General features: G+C 33.8%; 1 protein-coding gene across 2 annotated transcripts; it reads left to right on the top strand.

Annotated features, from left to right (window-relative positions):
* The first annotated feature begins 288 nt into the window (after nucleotides 1-288).
* LOC113401457 (heart- and neural crest derivatives-expressed protein 2) lies at nucleotides 289-21,932 on the top strand. Of its 2 annotated transcripts, XM_026641397.2 has the most exons (8): nucleotides 289-453; nucleotides 7,847-7,936; nucleotides 9,365-9,472; nucleotides 10,543-10,632; nucleotides 12,266-12,450; nucleotides 14,716-14,808; nucleotides 15,997-16,137; nucleotides 21,748-21,932. In XM_026641397.2, the coding sequence occupies exons 2-8, from the start codon at nucleotides 7,852-7,854 to the stop codon at nucleotides 21,838-21,840; spliced, it is 795 nt and encodes a 264-aa protein (XP_026497182.2). In that variant the 5' UTR covers nucleotides 289-453; nucleotides 7,847-7,851; the 3' UTR covers nucleotides 21,841-21,932. The 2 variants fall into 2 exon arrangements, with proteins under 2 accessions (XP_026497182.2, XP_064076174.1); XM_064220104.1 differs by lacking the exon at nucleotides 14,716-14,808 and having other exon boundaries at nucleotides 21,748-21,931.
* Nucleotides 21,933-22,266: the final 334 nt, after the last annotated feature.

The raw sequence follows: 22,266 nt of genomic DNA, 5'->3' as shown, positions 1-22,266 counted from the left end.
CCACCTACCATAAGGTTGCCCATTTGCTATTTATATATCATGAAAAAATTCAGTGAATCAATTTTGATGACATTTGTTAAGTATGAAGCTTCACACCTACTAAACCAACCCCCAAAACGGGGCGAAGCCGCAGGCCACGACTAGCTAAAAATATATCCGTTTATAATATTCATCATCATCCATCTCTCTCTTTATTATTAAAGGTATATGTTCTGTCTCTTTCTGATCAAACTCCGCCCTGTAGAGGCGGATCCTCGTTCGAAATCAGTTTAAATGTCATCCCCGCAACAGAAAGACGTGTCTGAGGTTACACCGAATAACAGTATTTTAAAATACGTATATTTCTGTGTCTTTCCTTCGGTATTTTTAAGAACAGTGTACGTTTTTGTGCGATTAATAAAAGTTTGTGTAATGTGAATTTGTTTTTGTGTCTGTTGTTTTTAAATAAAAAAAGTAAGTAGTTTTTTTAGAGTAACTGTAATATTACTTTTTTAAGGTATTACTAATACTATCGCCCCTAAACTTCGCGTTTATTCAAAAGACTTTTTTTTTTTGGTTATTTCAAAACCTATGACAGGTTTCGTTTTGATTTCATTCCATTGTAAACTGATGAAACCTTTTTTGAATGACATTTTTAATGTCAAATACCTTAGTTCTCTATAACCGACCAGTAACTTCTTTCCGCTCTCTAAAATTAATTATTTGCAATCAAGAATCATCTTTAACTTTCTGCACATCTACGGCTGGAGCTCATCAAAATGGGACCGTAGCCGATTTTTTATCTGCAGCCATCGTGCCATAATCACTGGGACAAAAATCGACTTACTTACTATTAATATATACCTTAGATGGAGATTTACCCCTCTAGTTAAGGTTAAAGGTTGTGTTTGTAGTGGGAACGACAGTATCTCAAGTGGTTAGAGCGACCCTGCAACTTTTTACATCGCTATTGAAGCTTCGTATATAAGGCAACGATCAGATATTCAAATTTATAGAAGATTTACTTTTTTTTATTAGAACCATCTACGTCCCGCGTCGATCGGTCACAAGGCTCAAACCGATCCTTTGAGTCGTTTGTTGTTTTTGATTGACGGACAATGAAACAAAAAACATTAGATGTATACAATATAGAAGATTGACTCTTAGTTTTGTGGCTGGATATAAAGTTATTAGGTTCTTCTATCAAAAAAAAAAATTGTACTTCATTGACATATTCTGTAATTAAAATGGCGGAAAAAACTTATGAGTTTTTCCCGTTTCTTCCCGGTAGCTACTTCCGAACAGGTTGTAGTTTTGCGTTTAATTCAACGCTAACACGACGATTCGAAAGTTTTTTTATGAACTTGAATATTGTTTACACCTTTAAAGAGGTATCACTTTGTATGTTACCCAAGTCAGATATTAATTTTAAGTGCTTAGTGTAAAGTTAATGGTGTAACTTTTCCAATAAATAAAATAACATATAAGTTGTGCTCAATGTTGGATGTAGGTACACCGTATCCAAAAATATAATATTGATTTTCAGCCTTCCATACTCAATCAATAACTGGGTTATTTTTAATAATTCTAGAATTTCTAGTTGATACTGCATTGATAATATACACAAATTGGTACTTTAACCATCTATATCGCTCGTAATTTTTATAAAACCTTTGTCGACCGCAGTTCTGCTCGCGTTTTAGGTTTTATGGTCAAATGTTATTAAAAATGTCCAACAAAATTTATTAAGCCTAAATCTTTATTCTGGATAATACTTTGAATATTAACGTATATTCAAATGTTATGTTACCGTAAACCTTTCATTTCGAGTGAGATATGGAGTGAGTTACAACAAATTATTCTGCAAATATTGATCGACGGACGATCGTGAGAAGTTCTATTTCTTTTGCGTAATTTTAAAATAGCTTTTATTTGCATGTGAATAATTACAGTAAAATAATAATTATTTATCACTACATAGTGTAAAACAAAGTCGCTTCCCGCTGTCTGTCTGTCCCTGTGTATGCTTAAATCTTTAAAACTATGAAACAGATTTTGATGCAGTTATTTTTAATAGATAGATTGATTCAAGAGGAAGGCTTTATGTGTGTAATACATGCACAATATAGTAGAGAAACACTGATAATTTTAGAGGTTTCTAATATGATGTCGTAAATAAACACATTTTTTGAGCTTACATTGCAAAGGCTGGCTTAGCCCAACGAGATAGATCATAGAAAAAAAATGACTACAGTATTGTACACCTTCAAAACATCTACAAAAAGATCCATGATGGTATATGTCTGTCTCTTAGGGACTACCCCCAAAAACCATTTTTTATCCTTTACTATTTACGAGAATACCTACTACGAGAAAAAATGGCTTATTTTCGAAGCAATTTTAAGCTACATAGCATTAATCTTTATCCAACTAAGTACCTTAAATACATTGTGCATTTAATATAGATCAATGTGACCCTTCACAGCATGAAATTTAAATTAATATCTTATATTATTATAACATGACTATATCCTGTGGTTAGAACGCGTGCATCTTAACCGATGATTTCGGGTTCAAACCCAGGCACGCACCACTGAATTTTCATGTGCTTAATTTGTGTTTATAATTCATCTCGTGCTCGGCGGTGAAGGAAAACATCGTGAGGAAACCTGCATCTGTCTAATTTCAACGAAATTCTGCCACATGTGTATTCCACCAACCCGCATTGGAGCAGCGTGGTGGAATATGCTCCAAACGTTCTCTTCAAGGGAGAGGAGGCCTTAGGCCAGCAGTGGGAAATTTACAGGCTGTTAATGTAATGTAATATCTAGATATTTAAACATATATAACATTAAAATTTTATCGGAATTTTGTAATTCTCTATTGTGGGCCCCAGGGCAGTTGCCTCGGTTGACCTTCTAAATCCGGCCCTGAAAATAAACATTGCAAAATAAAATAAGGTGTGAAGTTGTCTATTTCGGGCAGTTTGACATTTAACTGTCAGTTAGCGAGCAACTTCACCGTGTAACTTTCATGTCTGTGTGCGCGCATCATAAATAAAAATCGCTCATAATCAAATTTTGACTTCAAAAACATTCAACAAGGAAGTAAAACATTTCCTTTGAATATTGTGATGATAAAATTTAAATATTATTATACGTATACGAGTAATAAAGTGTCCGTATGTTCGTAACGAGACATAAACATATTATCAACGAAATCTGGTCAACACGTGTAGGCTTCAAAGTTCCTTAATAAAAATTATGAGTCTCAGACTAGAGTTGCTATCGGAAGTAACATGAATTAATATTATTATAAGATACGTAATGATGCAGGTTCAAACCCGAGAAGGCACTGAGTTTTCTGTCATTTGTAATATTGTCATCGCGATATAATATTTAAATCCACAAACATTGGAGCAGCGTGCTGGAATAAACTCCAAGTCTTCTCAGATAGGAAGGTTTTAGACCAGCAGGAACATCTATATCTTGCTTTTTTAATCTATTAATTTTTTTTTTTAATTAATTATTTCGAAACTGCGAGTTTTTTATTTAAAAAAAAAACTAAAAAACGTAATAACTCAAAAATGGTTGACTTTTGCATCATGCATTGGGTTAAAATTTTCATAAATAATCACCCCTATCACCTTCTAACGGGAATATGTCGAATTACCAAACTGAAAAAAACTAACAAAGTTTGAGAATAATTAAAAGTCCTTAACAAAACTGTTATTAAAAAATCCGTTAGAATTAAAAAAATATAAAAACCAAAATAGTTTAAATATATATACAATAACAATAGAACGAGACAGACAGAAAGAGAGAACGAGAAAGAAGACAGGTCGGGTGGAGGCAGAACAATATTTCTTTACATGAAGATTTTTGTCAGTTTACTCTACTGTAAGAAGCGTAATAGAACTTCGTTCCAAAAAGATTTTGTTGATCAGTCAAGTAATGCTGTCTCTTTCTTTCGAATGTTACATTAATGGTGAATAAAAGAGACCGAATGATGCAGTTTTAGATAGCCTTTTAAATCCTACAATACGTAATGTTAAAAGTTTTTTGTAGATTAAATCTATATTTATACTTAATATTATAAATGCGAAAGTAACTCTGTCTGTCTGTCTGTCGCTCTTTCACTGCCAAACCAATGCTAACGAATTTGACGAAATTTGTTTTGAAGCAAACTTGAACTCCAAGGAAGGATATAGGCTACTTTTTTTTCCTTAACACATGACAACCGACCCCTAAAACGCGAGAGAAGCGGCAGGCGACAATTAGTTTGTATTACATTAGTAGGGCTTTGTTCAAGACCGTCTGTGTAGGTACCACCTAATAATCAAATATTCTCCCACCAAAAAGAAATGTTCAGTATTGTTGTGTTCCGGTTTTAAGTGACTTAGTGTGATATAACATCTTAGCTCCCAAGATTGGTGGCGAATTGGTGAAGTAATATTTGTTACTTCTTACAGCTCTAATATCCATCGGTGGTGACCACTTACCATCAGATGGATGTGTTCGTTCACCTATATCACAATAAAAGCAAAACATCCCCAAAACAACAATAATAAGTAAAATCATTACCTTTTAAAATTAATATACACAAAAAAATGAAAAGTTTATCTTATGTTGTATGAGATTTAGTTGCTGCTGGCTAGCTGGGGCGCACCAGGCATTCTCAGCACCTGCGAGTCCCACAAACCACCGCCCCCCCTCCCCCCAAATACGTAAGAGCGTTTTTCCGACGAGAAAAAATAAACCATTTGTATCCACTACATTTTATTCACGTGTTCAGTTGCTCACTCATTGAAACATTTCAAGTGTTTAAGATAATGACTTGTTCATTTCACTTAAAATAGACAAGCCTTTCATCTCCAAGTATTGAATCGTAAAAGGTTATTTTGTTCGTAGAGAGATATCGTGCTTGATTTTAAGTTCTTACAAGCATGTTTCTATAGCCTACTCCAATGGAAGTTGGAATAAAGATAAACAAACCTTAGATTTACGTATTTGATGCGATTTGCTAATAACTCAGCTATATTGTGCACTAATAAGAGTTTTTGGTTAATATATCTTTGTTTATAATAGAACACTTTAATTTTACTTCCAAAATTCCGATAACAGTTTCGTCGACGTTCAAAACGCCATTTTTCGCAAATCCATAGTAAATATCATAGACAAACCAAGCTCTTAAAAATGATATCGCGTCAATTTGCTGTCAAATGTTGTTTATTTGACATTTTTCCTGTTATGGTTGGAATAGAGTATATATAGTTACACTAGCTGTTGCCCGCAGCTTTGTAGTTGAATATATTTACAGAAATAACTTAAAATATTGCGTTAATTTAAGAGCTCTTTGTATATACAACATTGGTGTGTATTTCAACCCTACTCATTTTTAATTAGTATTTCAAATATAAAGTTTCATGTTTCTAACATAAAAAAGGACGCATTTCCATACAAACATTCAACCCTTATTTCACCCCTTAAGCGCTAGAATATCATGAAACGCTTAAACACGTATCAATACATTTTTAAGCGGAAGCCCAAAAATTAAATTTCATAAAATATTCAATAAAGCCCGTGAAGGTCAAGTAATTAGTATCATTATGATTTTTTTGCTATGCGGTTTCGGACGTTAAAATAATGACAAATTAAAATTTTCAACCCTCTGGGGTGAACGCTAGGGGTTGAGAGGGTGAAAAGCGTTTTTGTTTATAACTTTGTGAAAAAAATTGTTAGATGGTTGAAAATTGGACAGAAGGTGTAAATAATTATAACTTACCTTGTATTCAAATTCCAACCTTTTTTGTTTAGTGCAAAAAAAGTTATTAACAAAAAAGAGTGTTTTTTGTACCTTATTTATTTGAACATTTCTACTTCTAAAATTAAAATTTTCTAGTATAAAATTAAAATTTTCTAGTATAAAATTAAAATTTTCTAGTAGAAAATTTTAATTTGTTATTATTTTAACGTCCGAAACCACATATAAAAAAATCATAATGATACTAATTACTTGACCTTCATGGGCTTTATCGACTGACCTATAATATATCAATAAAACGATCCTACTCACCAAATTTTATAGCCCTAACTTTAAAAGTTTACGCTCGGCGATTATGAATCAGTCAGTCAGGAGATGTTATTTTATAAGTATATATACTAGCGACTAGCTCCAGCTTCGCACGGGTGCAATGCCGATAGTAAATATACTTCACAGTTTTTCAGTCGTTAGACAATACAATAATAAAAATAAACAGCGAATAAATACTAATAAAAACAAACCACTAAGTCCCCGCGTTTAAAATCTGTAATATCTTCGAAAATATTCATTCAAATTATATACTGTAGAGAGCCTGTATTGATCTATATTAAATGCACAATGTATTTAAGGTACTTAATTGGATAGTGATTAATGCTGTATTGCTTAAAATCACTTCGAAAACAAGCCATTATTTCTCGTAAAATATAAAGGATAAAAAATGGTTGTTGTGGTCTATCCCTAAGAGATAGACATATACCATTGGGAACTTTTTTTGTAGAACTTTTTAAGATGTATAATACTGGAGTACATTATTTTGATGTATCTCATAGTGTTTGCAATGTAAGCGCAAAAAATGTGTTAATTTACGACATCACTTTAGAAACCTCTAAAATTATCAGTGTTTCTCTACTATATTGTGCACGTATTATACATATGAACCTTCCTCTTGAATCAATCTATCTATTAAAAAAACCGCATCAAAATCCGTTGCGTAGTTTTTAAGATCTAAGCATACAAACGGACAGACAGCGGTAAGCGTCTTTGTTTTATACTTTGAAATGATTAATTGTAGTTACCACCGGTTCGGAATGTAGATTTTACCGAGAAGAATCGGCAAGAAACTCAGTAGTTACTCTTTTTCAACATTTAAAATACAAAGTTATGTTAGTTAAATACAAAAAATAATGTAAAAAAAAGCCAAAAGCCGAGTGCCATCATATGTATGTTATATATCCATCCTGGAAGTCAACAAGAATTAGCTCCACGCTTTTTTATCATCTATATAATCTTGTATTGAATAATTTGTTTTTTTTTTTAATTAATGTATATTTTACAAATTATTTGAATTTATGAATTGGCAAAGTTAAACGACCTCCGTAGTCGAGTAGTGTGTACACCGGTTTTCATGGGTACGCCACTCCGAGGTCCCGGGTTCAATTCCCGGCCGAGTCGATGTAGAAAAAGTTCATAAGTTTTCTATGTTGTCTTGGGTCTGGGTGTTTGTGGTACCGTCGTTACTTCTGATTTTCCATAACACAAGTGCTTTAGCTACTTACATTGGGATCAGAGTAATGTATGTGATGTTGTCCAATATTTATTTATTAAAAGTATCTGTGGAATTTTATAGAAGTCACGTATCTCGTAATATTTTGTTTACGTCTAATTACTTATTGCGGGGGGTTGGGGCATGTAATGATATCCTCGCTGACCCTACATCAGAACCAGTAGAAGTTTTGTACAAATTAATGGATGGTTTGTTAAGAATTGATGTAATTAAGGAATTTATAAAGTTTAATGTTCTAAGCACTACGAGGGTATCATATTCTTGAAGATAAAACTCTCTTTAAAATTAATGATAAAAAATATGTAGGAACTAGGAAACACTTATCAAAATGGCGTATAATCGTTGGCTGTTAATAATTCACGAATGAAATATGAAGTGATTTCTTAAAGAACCGCACTGCAATTTAGTTTTCCTCTGCTGGTACCCAGACGGGCTTGCACAAAGCCCTACCTCTAAATAATTAGCTTAGGTTCAAGTCTACTCAGTTTACTGGTAAATCAAAAATTATTTCGCTAATTGTCCGTTTTGATTTTGTTGCAGATCAAATGTCGAGTTACGGCAGTACTTCACCATCGGACGAAGGTTTTGAGAGGTACGAGCCACCATTCTACTGTCCTCCATCACATCAAGGTAATTATTTAAAATTACTTTTTTTCGGTATGAGAATGTTGTCGAAGGCAGGAAAAGTTATTGTATTTAAATATGTAAAAAAAAAATTATCGAAATTATTTATTGAATGAAACAAATATGGAAAAGAATATTTTTTATTTATTTATTTATTTTCGGGACACAAACAGTACAATAGAACAGTAATATGAAAAAACAATAAAATAATACATAAACCAATCAAGTTTCCACTGATATCTATTACAAATTAGAAGCAGAAAGTAATAAGGACTAGAATAATAATTACAAAAACAAAAATCAATTAATATTAGTAATTAAAATAAATTAAAACATTCAAAAATATGTAGTGAGTTATTTATATCTATGCTTCTATATTAATATTATAAATGTAAAAGTAACTCTGTCTGTCTGTCGCTCTTTCACTGCCAAATCAATGAACCGAATTTGATTCCATTGGTAAAGAAGGCATATTATTCGATACAAGATTATATAGATGATAAAAAAGCGTGGAGTTAATGCTCGTTGACTTCCAGGCAGGAGCCATAACATACATATATAATTGTATTTAACTAACATGACTGTATTTTTAGATGTTGAAAAAAGAGTAACTGCTGAGTTTCTTGCCGGTTCTTCTCGGTAGAATCTACATTCCGTAACGGTGGTAGTTTTACTTAATATAGTTTGTTAAATGACGATTCAAAAGTGCCTGTAAAAGCCCACTTGAATAAAGTATACTTTGATTTTGATGAAATTTGGTATGAAGTAAATTCGAACTCCAAGGAAATACATAGGCTAAGCCGCGGGCGACAACTAGTATAAAATACACAGGCTTCACACGAGTACAATAAAGGTCTATATACAAATTTTAGATTCAAGAACAACATTAAACAACAGAAAAAAATCCTCTTTTTCTTCGGTTAGGAAAATTGAAATTCTCGGCATTTCTCTACTATAATATGCATGTATTATTATTATACATGTAAACCATCATCTTGAATCGCTCTGCTTATTGACGAAAACCGCATTAAAATGCGTTGCGTATTTTAAAAGATCCAAGCGTATGGACGAGAAGCGACTTTGTTTTATACCATTCTCGGATTAAGGAGAATATTTAATATGTAGTATAGTAATACCTTGTCACACTTAACTTACAAAGGATGATTAAATGAAGCTTTTAAAAAGAGCGGAATAAGATCTACGGCAAAGTTAGAAAACGAAATAAACAAAAGAAGTGTTACAGTTGAAATGGAGACGGACTGGTCTGGCTCATTTGTTTCAGTTCTTTTGTAGTGCGACACTATATCTTGATATATTAAATAACTTAAGTGCTTGATTATGATTTAAAATTATCAAAACTATTTTTTATGTTCAGTTCTAGAGATTAAGACTAAAATAAATAATATATACTTTATGTTTGTTAAATATTTTTAGGTAGTCCAATGGACGGTGGCGTGTACTGGCCGGCGAATAGCGAAACTCATGAGTTCGATGCCCAGGATATGTACCATGACAGTAGCCATTACATTAGCAGGAATTATGGTGAGTTTTTAATAAGTCTTTTTAATAGACAAAACATTAGTGGTGGCTTTCTACAAGCTCGTCTGGGTAGGCACCACCCATTTATCATGTATTCTACCACCAAACAGCAACACTCAGTATTGTTGAGTTCCGGTTTTAAGTGAGTTAGTGTGTAACTACAGGCACAAGGGATATAGCATCATAGCTCCCAAGATTGGTGGCGAATTGGTGAAGAAATGTTTGTTACTTCTTACAGCTCTAATATCTATCGGTGGTGACCACTTACCATCAGATGGATTTGTTGGTTCACCTATATTATAACAAAAGCAAAACATCCCCAAAACAACAATAATAAGTAAAACAATTACCATTTAAAATTAATGTACACAAAAAACTGAAAAGTTTATGTTCCCGTTACGTAGTTTCCCTTCAGGTTATTCCAGCATTGGTGTGATGTAAGATGAATTGTTACTGTTTCTTAAAGCGCCAATGTCTATGGGCAGTCGTGACAATTTACTATGGTGGATAATTTGCCCGTTAGCCTAACTATAAAAAAAATAATTAAGAAACTTCATTTGTTTATGAGACGATTTGCATTTTTTTGTCCAGAAGTACTACCAGTTTGTCCTCACTAAAATTTGAGTACAATGTCACCATTAAGGTGAAAATAAGAACAGGTTTAAATTGACTCGAATTTAATTTATAATAATATTTGAAGTCGATTTTTTTTGTTAAAGTTTTATATTGTTTCTTAATAGAGAAACGACATCACTTTGACCGTTCCAAGCAGGACGCATTATGTACACATAGAGTACACTAGTGTGTGTGCACACATGTGCATTATCTATTCGCACATAATCCGACGGTAAATCGTACACAACCGAAACGAGTTCAGGCGTAGGACCAACAACCTTACTTGCTTTCGTCAAATTCATGTTTATATTTGCAAAGAACTGGAGTTATATTTCCAACGTTTAAAACGCAAACATTTCTTAACCTTTGTTTATTTTATGATGATAAAAATTTTCGTTTCCTTAGACTCTAATCTTTTTTACGTACGTCTGAGGAAAGTAAAAAAAAAATTGTTACAGGTTACGATGAAATGCAACTATCAAGCAACGAGCCGTACGAAATCTATCACAGTAATATGATACATCATAATTTTACGCAAAATAATCCAGGTAATTGTGTAAATACACATATATATTTTTTAATCATTTATTTAAGGGAATCCAGTTAAGATTTTTATTCAAATTATATTCACAGGAAAACAAGAGTAACACATTTTTCATTTAATTTTAATATTGGCAACATTATTATTAATTATGACAGTTTTATAATCGATTACTTAATAACAATATATACCAAAAAAAGAAAACATGAAAATAGATTAAATTTTAGTAAATAAACACAGAGAATCATTGTTATGCACAGTAAAGCTTCTAAATGCCTCACAGTTGGGCTAAAGCATGACTTCTTAAGGAGAAGACTTAGCTGATGTCATGAGGTTGTTCAATTTGATGGTCATCTTGTAACGTAATCGAGTTAGTTCAGCTTTACTAAAATACATATAAAATGATTGATATCCGCTTTTTAATGTGCGTGATTTTCAAAAACTACTGAATTTGTAAGATATATAAATATATTCTTGGAGTAATTTTATTATACAATAGGGAAGTTTTATAATAAATAAAAATAATAAAACGACGACCTCCGTGGTCGAGTAGTGTGTACACCGGTTTTCATGGGTACGCCACTCCGAGGTCCCGGGCTCGATTCCCGGCCGAGTCGATGTAGAAAAAGTTCATAAGTTTTCTATGTTGTCTCGGGTCTGGGAGTCTGGTACCGTCGTTACTTCTGATTTTCCATAACACAAGTGTTTTAGCTACTTACATTGGGATCAGAGTAATGTATGTGATGTTGTCCGATATTTATTTATTTATTTAAAGTACTATTGTTACATATAAATTATAATGTTGTTTACACCTTTAAAGACGTATCATTTTGTATGTTACCCAACAGATATTAATTTTAAGTGCTTAGTGATATGTTGATGGTGTAACTTTTCCAATAAATAAATAAATAAAAATAAAAATAAGTGAATATAATATATAGATATATAAAAGCGGAATACCACTCACTGATTAATCACGAAATCTCAGAAACCATAACACCTACAAACTTGAAATTTGACAGATAGGTTCCTTATACGGTGTAGACATCCGCTAGGAACGGATCTTACGAAACTCCACCCCTAGAGAGTAAAAAGGTGGTTGGAAGCTTGTGATCTATAAATATCGAGCGGATAAAACAGGTCCATCAAATTATTTATGAAATGTATGTACGCGCGTGAGAAGGTCTTCTTCGACGTTATTAGACATAGTTTTTTTTTATTGTAAGCTAATAATTAATTACAATTATATAATAATCATGTACTTATATGTAGCCGAGATGGCCCAGTGGTGGAACGCGTGCATCTTAACCGATGATTTCGGGTTCAAACCCAGGCAGGCACCACTGAATTTTCACGTGTTTATAATTCATCTCGTGCTCGGCGGTGAAGGAAAACATCGTGAGAAAACCTGTATGTGTCTAATTTCAACGAAATTCTGCCACATGTGTATTCCAGTAACCCGCATTGGAGCAGCGTGGTGGAATATGCTCCAAACCTTCTCCTCAAAGGGAGTGGAAGCGTTAGCCAAGCAGTGGGAAATTTACAGGCTGTTTATGTTATGTTATGTTATGTTATGTTATGAGCAACTTCACCGTGTAGTTTCCAAGTCACCCTGTCTTCAATTTCATAATATTTCCTAGGTATGGACTGCGAAATGCAAACGTTGCCGCGCTACGATCGAGCGCCGCCATCTTTTGTCAGAGTTGTCAAACGAAGAACAACAGCCAATAAGAAGGAGAGGCGACGAACTCAAAGTATCAACACTGCTTTTACCGACTTGAGGGAGTGTATACCAAACGTACCCCCAGACACAAAACTATCCAAGGTGAGTTAGTAAAACCAATATCATAAATCGGTTAACTTCAAAAAAGCGCATACCGCCGGTTGATCTGAATGTTTAACAACTCAAACTCCTCTCCCTCCCCCTGTGCGTGAGAGAGTTTTTACAGCCTTCTATATGTTTTACGTGAAATTTTCCACTCAGTCTTAAAACCCTTACAAACAACAAAAAAGTAGTAGTAGTACTTTTTGACCAAAATTCTTTAAACTCAAACTCAAATTCCTTTATTCAAAATAGAAGCATTACACTTACTTATTGATAGTCAAATGAAACACTACCACCGGTTCGGAAAAGGAAACACCCTGACCTGAGAAGAACCGGCGAAAGAAACTCAGCGGGTCTTTTTTTTTGTCTTGCTATCAATCATAAACTATGACAAAAATCAAAGAAGTAGTAGACTTTTGCGTTCTTCGCTCATTTGCAGATCATTGTAATGCTTAAAGCACATTTGTAATACGGCAAATACAACGGAGGGGGTTTTGAGTTGTTAAAATGTGCAAGTGATACCTCACAATTCCAAACTGTGCTGTACACACACATGCCCTTTCTGGGGAAAGCTAAAATAGTCTAAATCGGTTAGGAATGCACGATTATACACATTGAACGTTAATAAGTTCTCCTTTGTTTTTCATATTCAAAATTTTTAAAGTTATACCGAAACTTAGATTCATCGGCGGTATTTACTTTATCATAATGATTTCAATCAAATTATATCCAAATATCGTACAAGCGTTTTACTGGATAAATTTAAAATATTAACATACTATAAGTATGAAATTCTTTATAACATAAGTATTGGTATTTATCAAATCAAACAATCACTGAATATTCACAAAATTAGCGCGGAAAATAAACGTTATTTATTATAGTCAAATTGCAGTTTTGGCGATACGATTTTTTTAATATGGCGCCTCTAATTTTCGTTAAATTCATTCACTGGTTGGTTGAAATTTGAATACTTGTAATATTCAAAATTAAAATAAATGTTTTTGTCGAAGAAAAGACATTATTCTATCAAAGATTATTTAATGGACACAGATTTAGAATTTACATTTTTAATGAAGCAATTGATCATTATTAGCATATATGAATTTTAAACTTCAGTAGATTTTGTATGTATAAATTACTAGCGGCTTCGCACGGGTGCAATGCTGATACTAAATATACTACTGAATGTCTTACAACGTTCACAGTTTTTCAGTCATTAGACAATACAAACCGCTATGTCCCTGCGTTTTAAATCTGTAATATCTTCGAAAATATTCATTTAAATTACATGCTGTAAAGAGCCATATTGATGTATATTAAATGTAAAATGTATTTAAGGTACTTAATTGGATAAGGATTAACGTTATATTGCTCAAAATCGCTTCGTAAATAAGCCATTATTTCTCGTAAAAAGTAAGGGATAAAAACTGATCATTGTGGGTTATCCCCAAGAGATAGACATATACCATCGCGGACTTTTTTGTAGACCTTTTAAAGGTATACAATACTGTAGTACATTGTTTTTCATTAGACGTTTTCTCTCCTCAAGATTTTCTACTTTACTTAACTAGATGGTAGGACATTCTGTAAGTCCATCTGGGTAGGTACGTACTTCACTCAGTCAGCCGCCAAACAGCGATACTTTGTATTGTATTGTATTGTCATGTTACGGTTTGAAGTGTAACTACATATACAAGCAGGGCCGGACCGTAAGTTTAGGGGGCTCTGGGCTAATACTACTTAGGGGTTCACCTAAGTTACATCAGAACGTAGACTTGAATTAAATGAATTGAATGGTTTTGTTTAATTGCAGGATTTGCAGGGCTGCAAACCATACGATTTGTTTAATTTAATAAAATTAGGTAATTCTTTCGCATTATCGTATATTTTTGACTTTGACTTGACTTAGCTCGGGGCCTCTTGATCCACGGGGCCCCCAGCCATAAGCCCAAAAAGCCATATGGTAGATCTGGCCCTGTAAAGATGTTATGTCCCTTGTATACAGGCTGTATACAAAGGACATAACATCTTAGTTCCCAATATTGGTGGAGCATTGGTGATGTGAGAAATGTTTCATATTTCTTACAGCGCCAATGTCTGTGGGTGTTGGTGACCATTCACCACTGTGGTATATAACTTATTCGAACATAAAACATATGGAATTAGCAAATTTATAATACAGACCTATAAAACTTTGATTATGTTTTAAAGTAGAATTTACATTAAATATATCTGTCTCACTCTAACTTATACGATTGTCAGATGGTGCGACCGAGATCGCAGAGCATCAATACAGCGTTCTCTAAGCTTAGAGATCGCATCCCAAGCGTCCTACCTGACACAAAGATGACTAAGGTTTGTGGTCATAAATCTTAATTTAAATGATCGATGGTCGAAATTTTAATTAAATATATGTTTTTATATAACGTTTGAATAATGGTATTCATTTTCTAACTAATTCCATGTGTTTTATGGTGATGATTATTTTAATAAAATAGATCGTTTATAAATATATGTTTTCGCTCAGTTCGAAATTCGACTACAATATTTTTTTCTAGTTTTATTACAAAGCAAGAACGTCAAAATAATTGAATATAAGTAAGAGTTATTCTGTAAGAATAAACACGAAACTCGCCGCCGATTCATTGAAATTAACTGTATTTATAAGATACACGTATCAAAATGGCGTATCACCGTCGCTTGTCAACATTTCACGAGTGAGATACGAAGTGAAATCTTACAGAATCGTATTGCTGAACTGTTCTCTTTGCCCATTATTTATAATAAATATTATTTATTAAACTTTATGGTTTTTTTTAAAGCTTCTAGCGTGTGGAACTACTGTCTGAATTTGTTTTTTTTTGGATTCATTGTTAAGGACAATAGAACCTATAAAATTCCGTTTCATAAATTCAAATCATTTGTAAAAAATACATCGGTAAAGAAAGCATATTATATAGATGATAAAAAAGCGTGGAGTTAATGCTTGTTGACTTCCAGGCAGGAGACATAACTTTTTATATATTGAAAAAGAGTAACTACTGAGTTTCTTGCCGGTTCTTCTCGGTAGAATCTACATTCCGAACCGGTGGTGGCTTCACTTAATATAGTTTGTTAAATGACGAAAAGCCTACTTGAATAAAGTTTATTATGATTTTGCTAGATCAGGCCCGTCGTAGCCGGAGTAGATTCAGGAGTTCTCTTACAGGACTATATGCGGCCCTGTTGTAAACTAAAAACTGACCAAGTTCGAGTCGAACTGGTGCGCTGTGGATTCCTGCTACAAAATTATTATTATTGTGTATTTAGACTTCAAAAGTCATTTCCTCGTTTTATCTTCAAATATTTTTGTGGACAATGAATATCTTGAGTAGGAGAATGATTACAGTTTAAGCGAATCCGCGTTTCGAGGCCCCCTAGACTGGCCGTAAAAGCCGCGCGGATCAGGTAGTTTCTAAGTACCTGATCCGCGCGGCTTTTGCGACCTTAGTTTCTAAGTAAGCTAGTCGTTAATCAGTTAAGTAAGGAAATCTTTGTCCTCAGATTAAAACGCTCCGCCTCGCCACTTCTTACATCTCCTATCTCCTGAAAGTCCTGGAGACGGATGGAGAGCCAGCGGGTGGGTTTAGAGCTGAGTTACATCACACCCCCCCGAGGAGGAGAAATGCTGAGCACACGTCACAGGTTTGTGATACAATACAATATGCCGACCTCCGTGGTCGAGTAGTGTGTACACCAGGTTTCAAGGGTACGCCACTCCGAGGTCCCGGGTTCCATACCCGGCCGAGTCGATGTAGAAAAAGTTCAGCTGTTCTATGTTATCTTGGGTCTGGGTGTTTGTGGTGCCGTCGTTACTTCTGATTTTCCATAACACAAGTGCTTTAGCTCCTTATATCGGGATCAGAGTAATGTATGTGATGTTGTCCGATATTTACTATACTTGTTTATTTATTATTATTAATCTTTAAGCGTTGTTTTCAGGCGATCTTTCCCTCTCTTTCCTTTCGCTCTGTTTCTCTCTCTGTCCTATTAAACGACTTTATATAATAGTATTTAAAATTATTTTTTTGTTATTGCTTTTAATTCACTCGTGATTTTTAATAACAAATTAGAGCAAATCTGTCGCCTGATGGTAAGTGGTCACCACTGCTCATAGACATTGGCGGCGTAAAATAACTTTACCATTCCCTACATCATCAATGGGCCGACAACCTTGGGAACTACAGGTGTAGAAACACAACAATATTAACTAAGTATTGCTGTTTAGCGGTAAAATATCTGGTGATCGGGTGGTACCCACCCAGATGAACCGTAACTGGAATTGTTAATCGAATCGGAAAACGATAAAATGCCAACGATCACATTTCCATCCGATACAATAATGTGATAAGCGCTTAGCTTGGCGCTGTTTCGTTTAGCTCGCTTCACAAATGCCTTTAATTCTGGAGTTATTCAAATCGGTTCATTGGTTTCGGCTTGGGAACCTTCAGAGATTTCATATTTCTAAGGGCAAACGCAAGCCCCTGGTGTTGCAGGTGTTTATGGGCGTTTGTAATCACTTTCCATCAGGTGAGGATCCTGTTCGTTTGCCTATACCATAAAAAACAGTTAGAGTCTATTCGTAATCACAAACGAACATATGGTTCATCTTTATAATCTGTAAAGATATACTTTTAACTATGACTGCTATACTCTCTTTTAAAATCAATGCATTCCATTTGTTTTATATTATATATAGATAATTTTGTCTGTACGTCTGGCGCCCGGTGCACTTGAACGCGTTCCCTTGTGAAATAATTTCAAGTGGATCTTGTATCGGAACTTTGATAAGTTTAGAAATGGCGTCGGACTTTTTATAAATATACTAGATACACGTCCTGACTTCGCACGAGTACAATAATGGATACATAAAAAGGAAAATTTTATGTCTTTTTTTCCGGAAATGCTAGGAAACTTGACATTGTCAGCTTTTCTCTAATATAACTTTCCTCTTGAATCGCTCTGTTTATTGATGGATACCGCATTAAAATGCGTTGCGTTGTTTAAAAAGTATAAGCGCACAGACGTCGGGAAACAATCTTATTTTATAAGTACTATACTGGCGACTCGTCCTGACTTCGCATGGGGGCAATGCTGATACTAAATACACTACAGAATGTCTTTACACGTTCACAGTTTTTCAGTCGTTAGACAATACAAACCGCTATGTCCCTGCATTTTAAATCCGTAATATCTTCGAAAATATTCATTTAAATTACATGCTGTAAAGGGTCATATTGATCTGTATAGGTATATTAAATGCACAATGTATTTAAGGTACTTCGTTGGATTAATGCCATATTGCTTAAAATCGCTTCGTAAAGCTTATTTCAGCCAATATTTCTCGAAAAAGTTAAGGATAAAAAATGGTTATTGTGGGTTATCCCTAAGAGTTAGACATATACCATGGCGGACTTTTTTAAAGACCTTTTTAAGGTGTACAATACTGTGTTACATTATTTTGATCTATCTCGTAGGGTTCAGCCAGCGTTTGCAATATAAGCGCAAAAAATGTGTTTATTAACGACATAACTTCAGAAACCTCTTAAATTATCAGTGTTTCTCTATTATTTTGTGCATATATTATACATATAAACCTTCCTTTATAATCAATCTTTCTATTAAAAGAAATCGCATCAGAATCCGTTCTGTAATTTTAAAGATCTAAGCATACATAGTGACAGACAGCGGTAAGCGACTTTGTTTTATACTATGTAATGAGATTATATTATTTCTGAGTGTTATATGGTATATTTCACCTATCTGAATACGGACGCTAGTTTTAAATAACGAAAATAAAATTAAATAAAACTGGGCAAGACGAGACAACGGAAACTAATTTCTATTTCTCGAAGCATTCGTCGTGTATATAAACCCTTATAAATTCGATCTAAATGTTAGAATTTCCAAATTCGTAGGACGTTAGCGAGGTAGCTTGAACCGCAAGCAAAAATTGGTAGTATTATATAATAAGATAATAAAACCTTCTTCGAAGCTCGATGCATCTTTTAGTACCTAATAGTATAAGTTTTTAATATCTGTTTAGTAGTTCTATTTATTTAGGCATAACAAGAACACTACAAATTCTTCAGTATAAATTGTTTTACGGAGTTATGTATAAATTACTTTATAAACTAAATTCAATAAAATCATTGTCGGATTTAGGGGAGAGTTGCTCTGGGCCCCCACAAGAGAGGGGCCCACAATTGTGATTCACATAATTACGCCGAGTTAAAAATTCAATATGTGTATTTGTCATTGTTTTAAAAGTTACCTATACAAAGAGTAAATAAATTATTGACAAACCTTACTGACAGAAATGGACTTGTTCAGATTAAATAGAATAATAATTGGGGGGCTTCAACTTCTTTGTTGCCAGGGCCTCAAGAACTTTGAATCCGGCCCTGAATTAAATACAAATGTATATACTATAGCGGTATATCAAACTCTCCTCGGTCTATTTATGTTTCTCCGACATTTTATAGGGCCACGTGTTTTTCCGATATTAAATTAGCAGCGATAAAATGCGTCTGTTTCGTAGCGAGATAAACGTGTAATTTGATTAAATATATCTCGTGGTTTCAAGTAATGATAATATCAAGAGTTGCCATATAAATAAAAACAGTGTTATATGTAAAAAAATGCATTGAAAATTTGTATGGGCTGGTTTCTGAATCGCGCTAACGTTTGGGTCGCCCCAATATATATAGGGTCTCGATAATAATAATATAATATTGGAATTTTTGGAACATTGTGTTATATTGCAATTACAAACAGTAATAAGTGCCAAGCAGAACTGCAGAGGTGGTTTATACGGTGTAACTCTCTACCACCAGCACACGTCTCCTCCTCTAATAACTTGGGCGCTTTCAAACGAGGCGTGAAGAGACGTTGCAGGCCGGCATGGCGAGGACGACTAGTGCAGTTCATTCTCGCTGACTGTACTGGCCGTCTTCGCGATTTGGACTCAACTACCACTTACCAGATGGAGAGGAGTCATATGCCTTCACGGATTACATAAAAAAAAGACATTACATCTTAGTTTATAAGGTTGGTCGCACATTGGCGATGTGTTTATGGTTAATTTTAACCCAGATGGTAAAATGCCATGGTTATAGTAGCCAAACTCAAAGGAGATCAGCCAACTACACCAGTATGTACACCAATACAGGTGCACTCTCATAATCCGATGTAACCGGGAGGAGTTCAGGCACTGAATCAACAGCTTTACGGGCTTTCCGAGACACGGGAACACACATCCAACATCCAGACTCCGGCTGAATGAGAGACTGAAAAAATTTCAAAAACAACCCAATAAGTTTTGGGCCGACCAGAATCTCGGAATCTTCGGCCAATAAAACAAAACAATAATAAAAATAGCACATGATTTTTATATGGAATTATATTTTCATTTATCACGTGCTAAGGAAGTGTTTGGGCATTAAAAAAACCAGATGCCGATACGCAGACGGGAAGACGTTAAACATTGTTTACGAAGCGAAAATGTAAGCAATCAGGTAAAAAAAAAATATGACCTAGTTCAGGCGTCACGTAAATATTCCGTTTTACGGAATTCGAAGAATTCTCTGTGTTTTTTTAAGGGATTTTATTTTTTAAACTTAGGTGAATGTGAAGTTGAATATTTTGCAAACTCGTTTTTACAGGATTAAATATTTAAATTGTCTATACTAATATTATTATTATTATTATTATTATATATATAATATATTAATATTATAAATGCGAAAGTAACTCTGTCTGTCGGTTGCTACCCGATGAGTGACGTCGAACCCCTAAACCGCGAACGAAGTCTCGCGCGTCAACTATTTCTACATAATTTGATCGTAATAATCGAATTTTTTTTAATTAAGTAGGTAATGCGGTTTTGGTTCCAAAAAAAAAATGAATATAGTCTGACGAATAAATTAGAATTAAAATATAATTCTTATCCTAAAAATGCCGCATGAATTAATAACAGCAACGTTCCAAATGGTAAGCTATCTATTAAAAAGTATACAACATATAAACAAACTATAGTCGTCCTTCGTTCTTAAACTATTAATTAGTGTTGCATATCGATAGTCCACTATCGATAGACTATCGATAGACTATCGATAGTTAAGGTGTTGGCGATAGTATCAATAGTCACGTGTCAATACTATCGTTGGTATCGATAGCTCCCCATGAGCAATACTATCGATATTATTGCAAAAACTATTACTTTTAACCTAAACTATTGATACTATCGATAGTATTAATATTATTGCTGCTACCAATAGTATTGCTTTCAGAGAGCTAGTATTGCCGTAATCAATAGTATTGAATAGTTTTTATGGTCAACTTGCAGAACTATCGATAGTCAAACTATCGATAGTTGTGCAACGCTGCTATAAATTAAAACAATATAAAAATTCCACATCAATCACATTAATAGTTTTTGCGTGAATATAAAAACAAACAATGTATACAAATGTACTGTGTAACCATACTATAAATAGATTTTAAAACGCATCCGACTAAATACACGGTAACCTAAAGATTTGTAAATGATTTCAAGTTACGAAAAAAAATGTAAACGGGAGCTCTTGAAAATTTTTTTTACGTTTCGCCTCATCTGCTTGCAATCACGCGTGTAACGAAAAAAAAAAACATGTAACCTTTTTTGTATTATCTGTTGTATGCGGTTACACGGATTTTTTTGACGCATTAGAAATTGATATTTTTAATCTGTTATTGATTGAGATTTTGTTACAACATAATCTGTGTTAGAGATAAAAATGACATTAATTTTTTTATACGGATACTAATATTATAATTGATAAAAGTAACTGTCTGTCTAATACTTTTTCATGGCCAGACTACTAAACAGAATTTGATGAAATTTAGTATAAATCAAGCTTGAATTTCAAGGATGGACAGTCTTTTTTATCCCTTACACTTGACCCTTTCTATTCAATACTGTAAATGTGAAATGACTTTTCAAAAGTACTTGTAACGTCCACCTTGAAAACGTATTTTTTTACATTTTATTATACGTAGTACATACGTATTATTAAAGGTATTCAAACTTCATCCTTATATTTTTTTAACTTAATATTTACAATTGGAATTGGCTCGTAACATTAATTTTGAGAATTTTAAATTGTAATAAAAAGGAGGTAAATTTTAATAACAGTTTAAATCTCAAAAAAACAAAAAATATATATATTTGTCTTCCCGCCAATTTTTTTATTTGACATTTGTTTTTTTTTACAGAACTCTTCAGAAAAGAAAGGCAAAGGACGCACCGGTTGGCCTCAACACGTCTGGGCGTTAGAATTAAAAAGCGAACAGAATTTGCAAACATAATTCATAATAATATTGAATTGTAAATAAAAACATAGTCGAATTATATTAATTTTAGAAACTTTAATTTAAAAAATGCTACCGTACGTCCAACTACACGACAATCAGTTTGGTTTTAAACTGGGTCTATCAACAGAAACTGCAGTGCTGTGTCTTAAGAGTGCTGTCTCCTACTACGCAAAGAGAGAAACGCCAATCGTTGCATATTTCCTTGACCTCTCTAAGGCTTTCGATCTGGTCTCATATGATATTTTGTGGAAGAAACTAAAGAATAGCGGTTTACCTGTAGAGCTCGTTAACATTTTTAAGTATTGGTATGGAAACCAGGTAAACAATGTACGGTGGGAGGGGCGCTGTCACAACCGTATGGCCTGGAGTGTGGCGTGAGACAAGGGGGTTGGACTTCTCCAACTCTTTTTAACATTTATG

This window comes from Vanessa tameamea, chromosome 31 (genome assembly GCF_037043105.1).
Source record: "Vanessa tameamea isolate UH-Manoa-2023 chromosome 31, ilVanTame1 primary haplotype, whole genome shotgun sequence".
In the NCBI taxonomy this organism is placed as follows: Eukaryota; Metazoa; Arthropoda; class Insecta; order Lepidoptera; family Nymphalidae; genus Vanessa; species Vanessa tameamea.
Note: the sequence above shows the minus strand (reverse complement) of the source record. Positions and strands in the feature narration are given on the sequence as shown.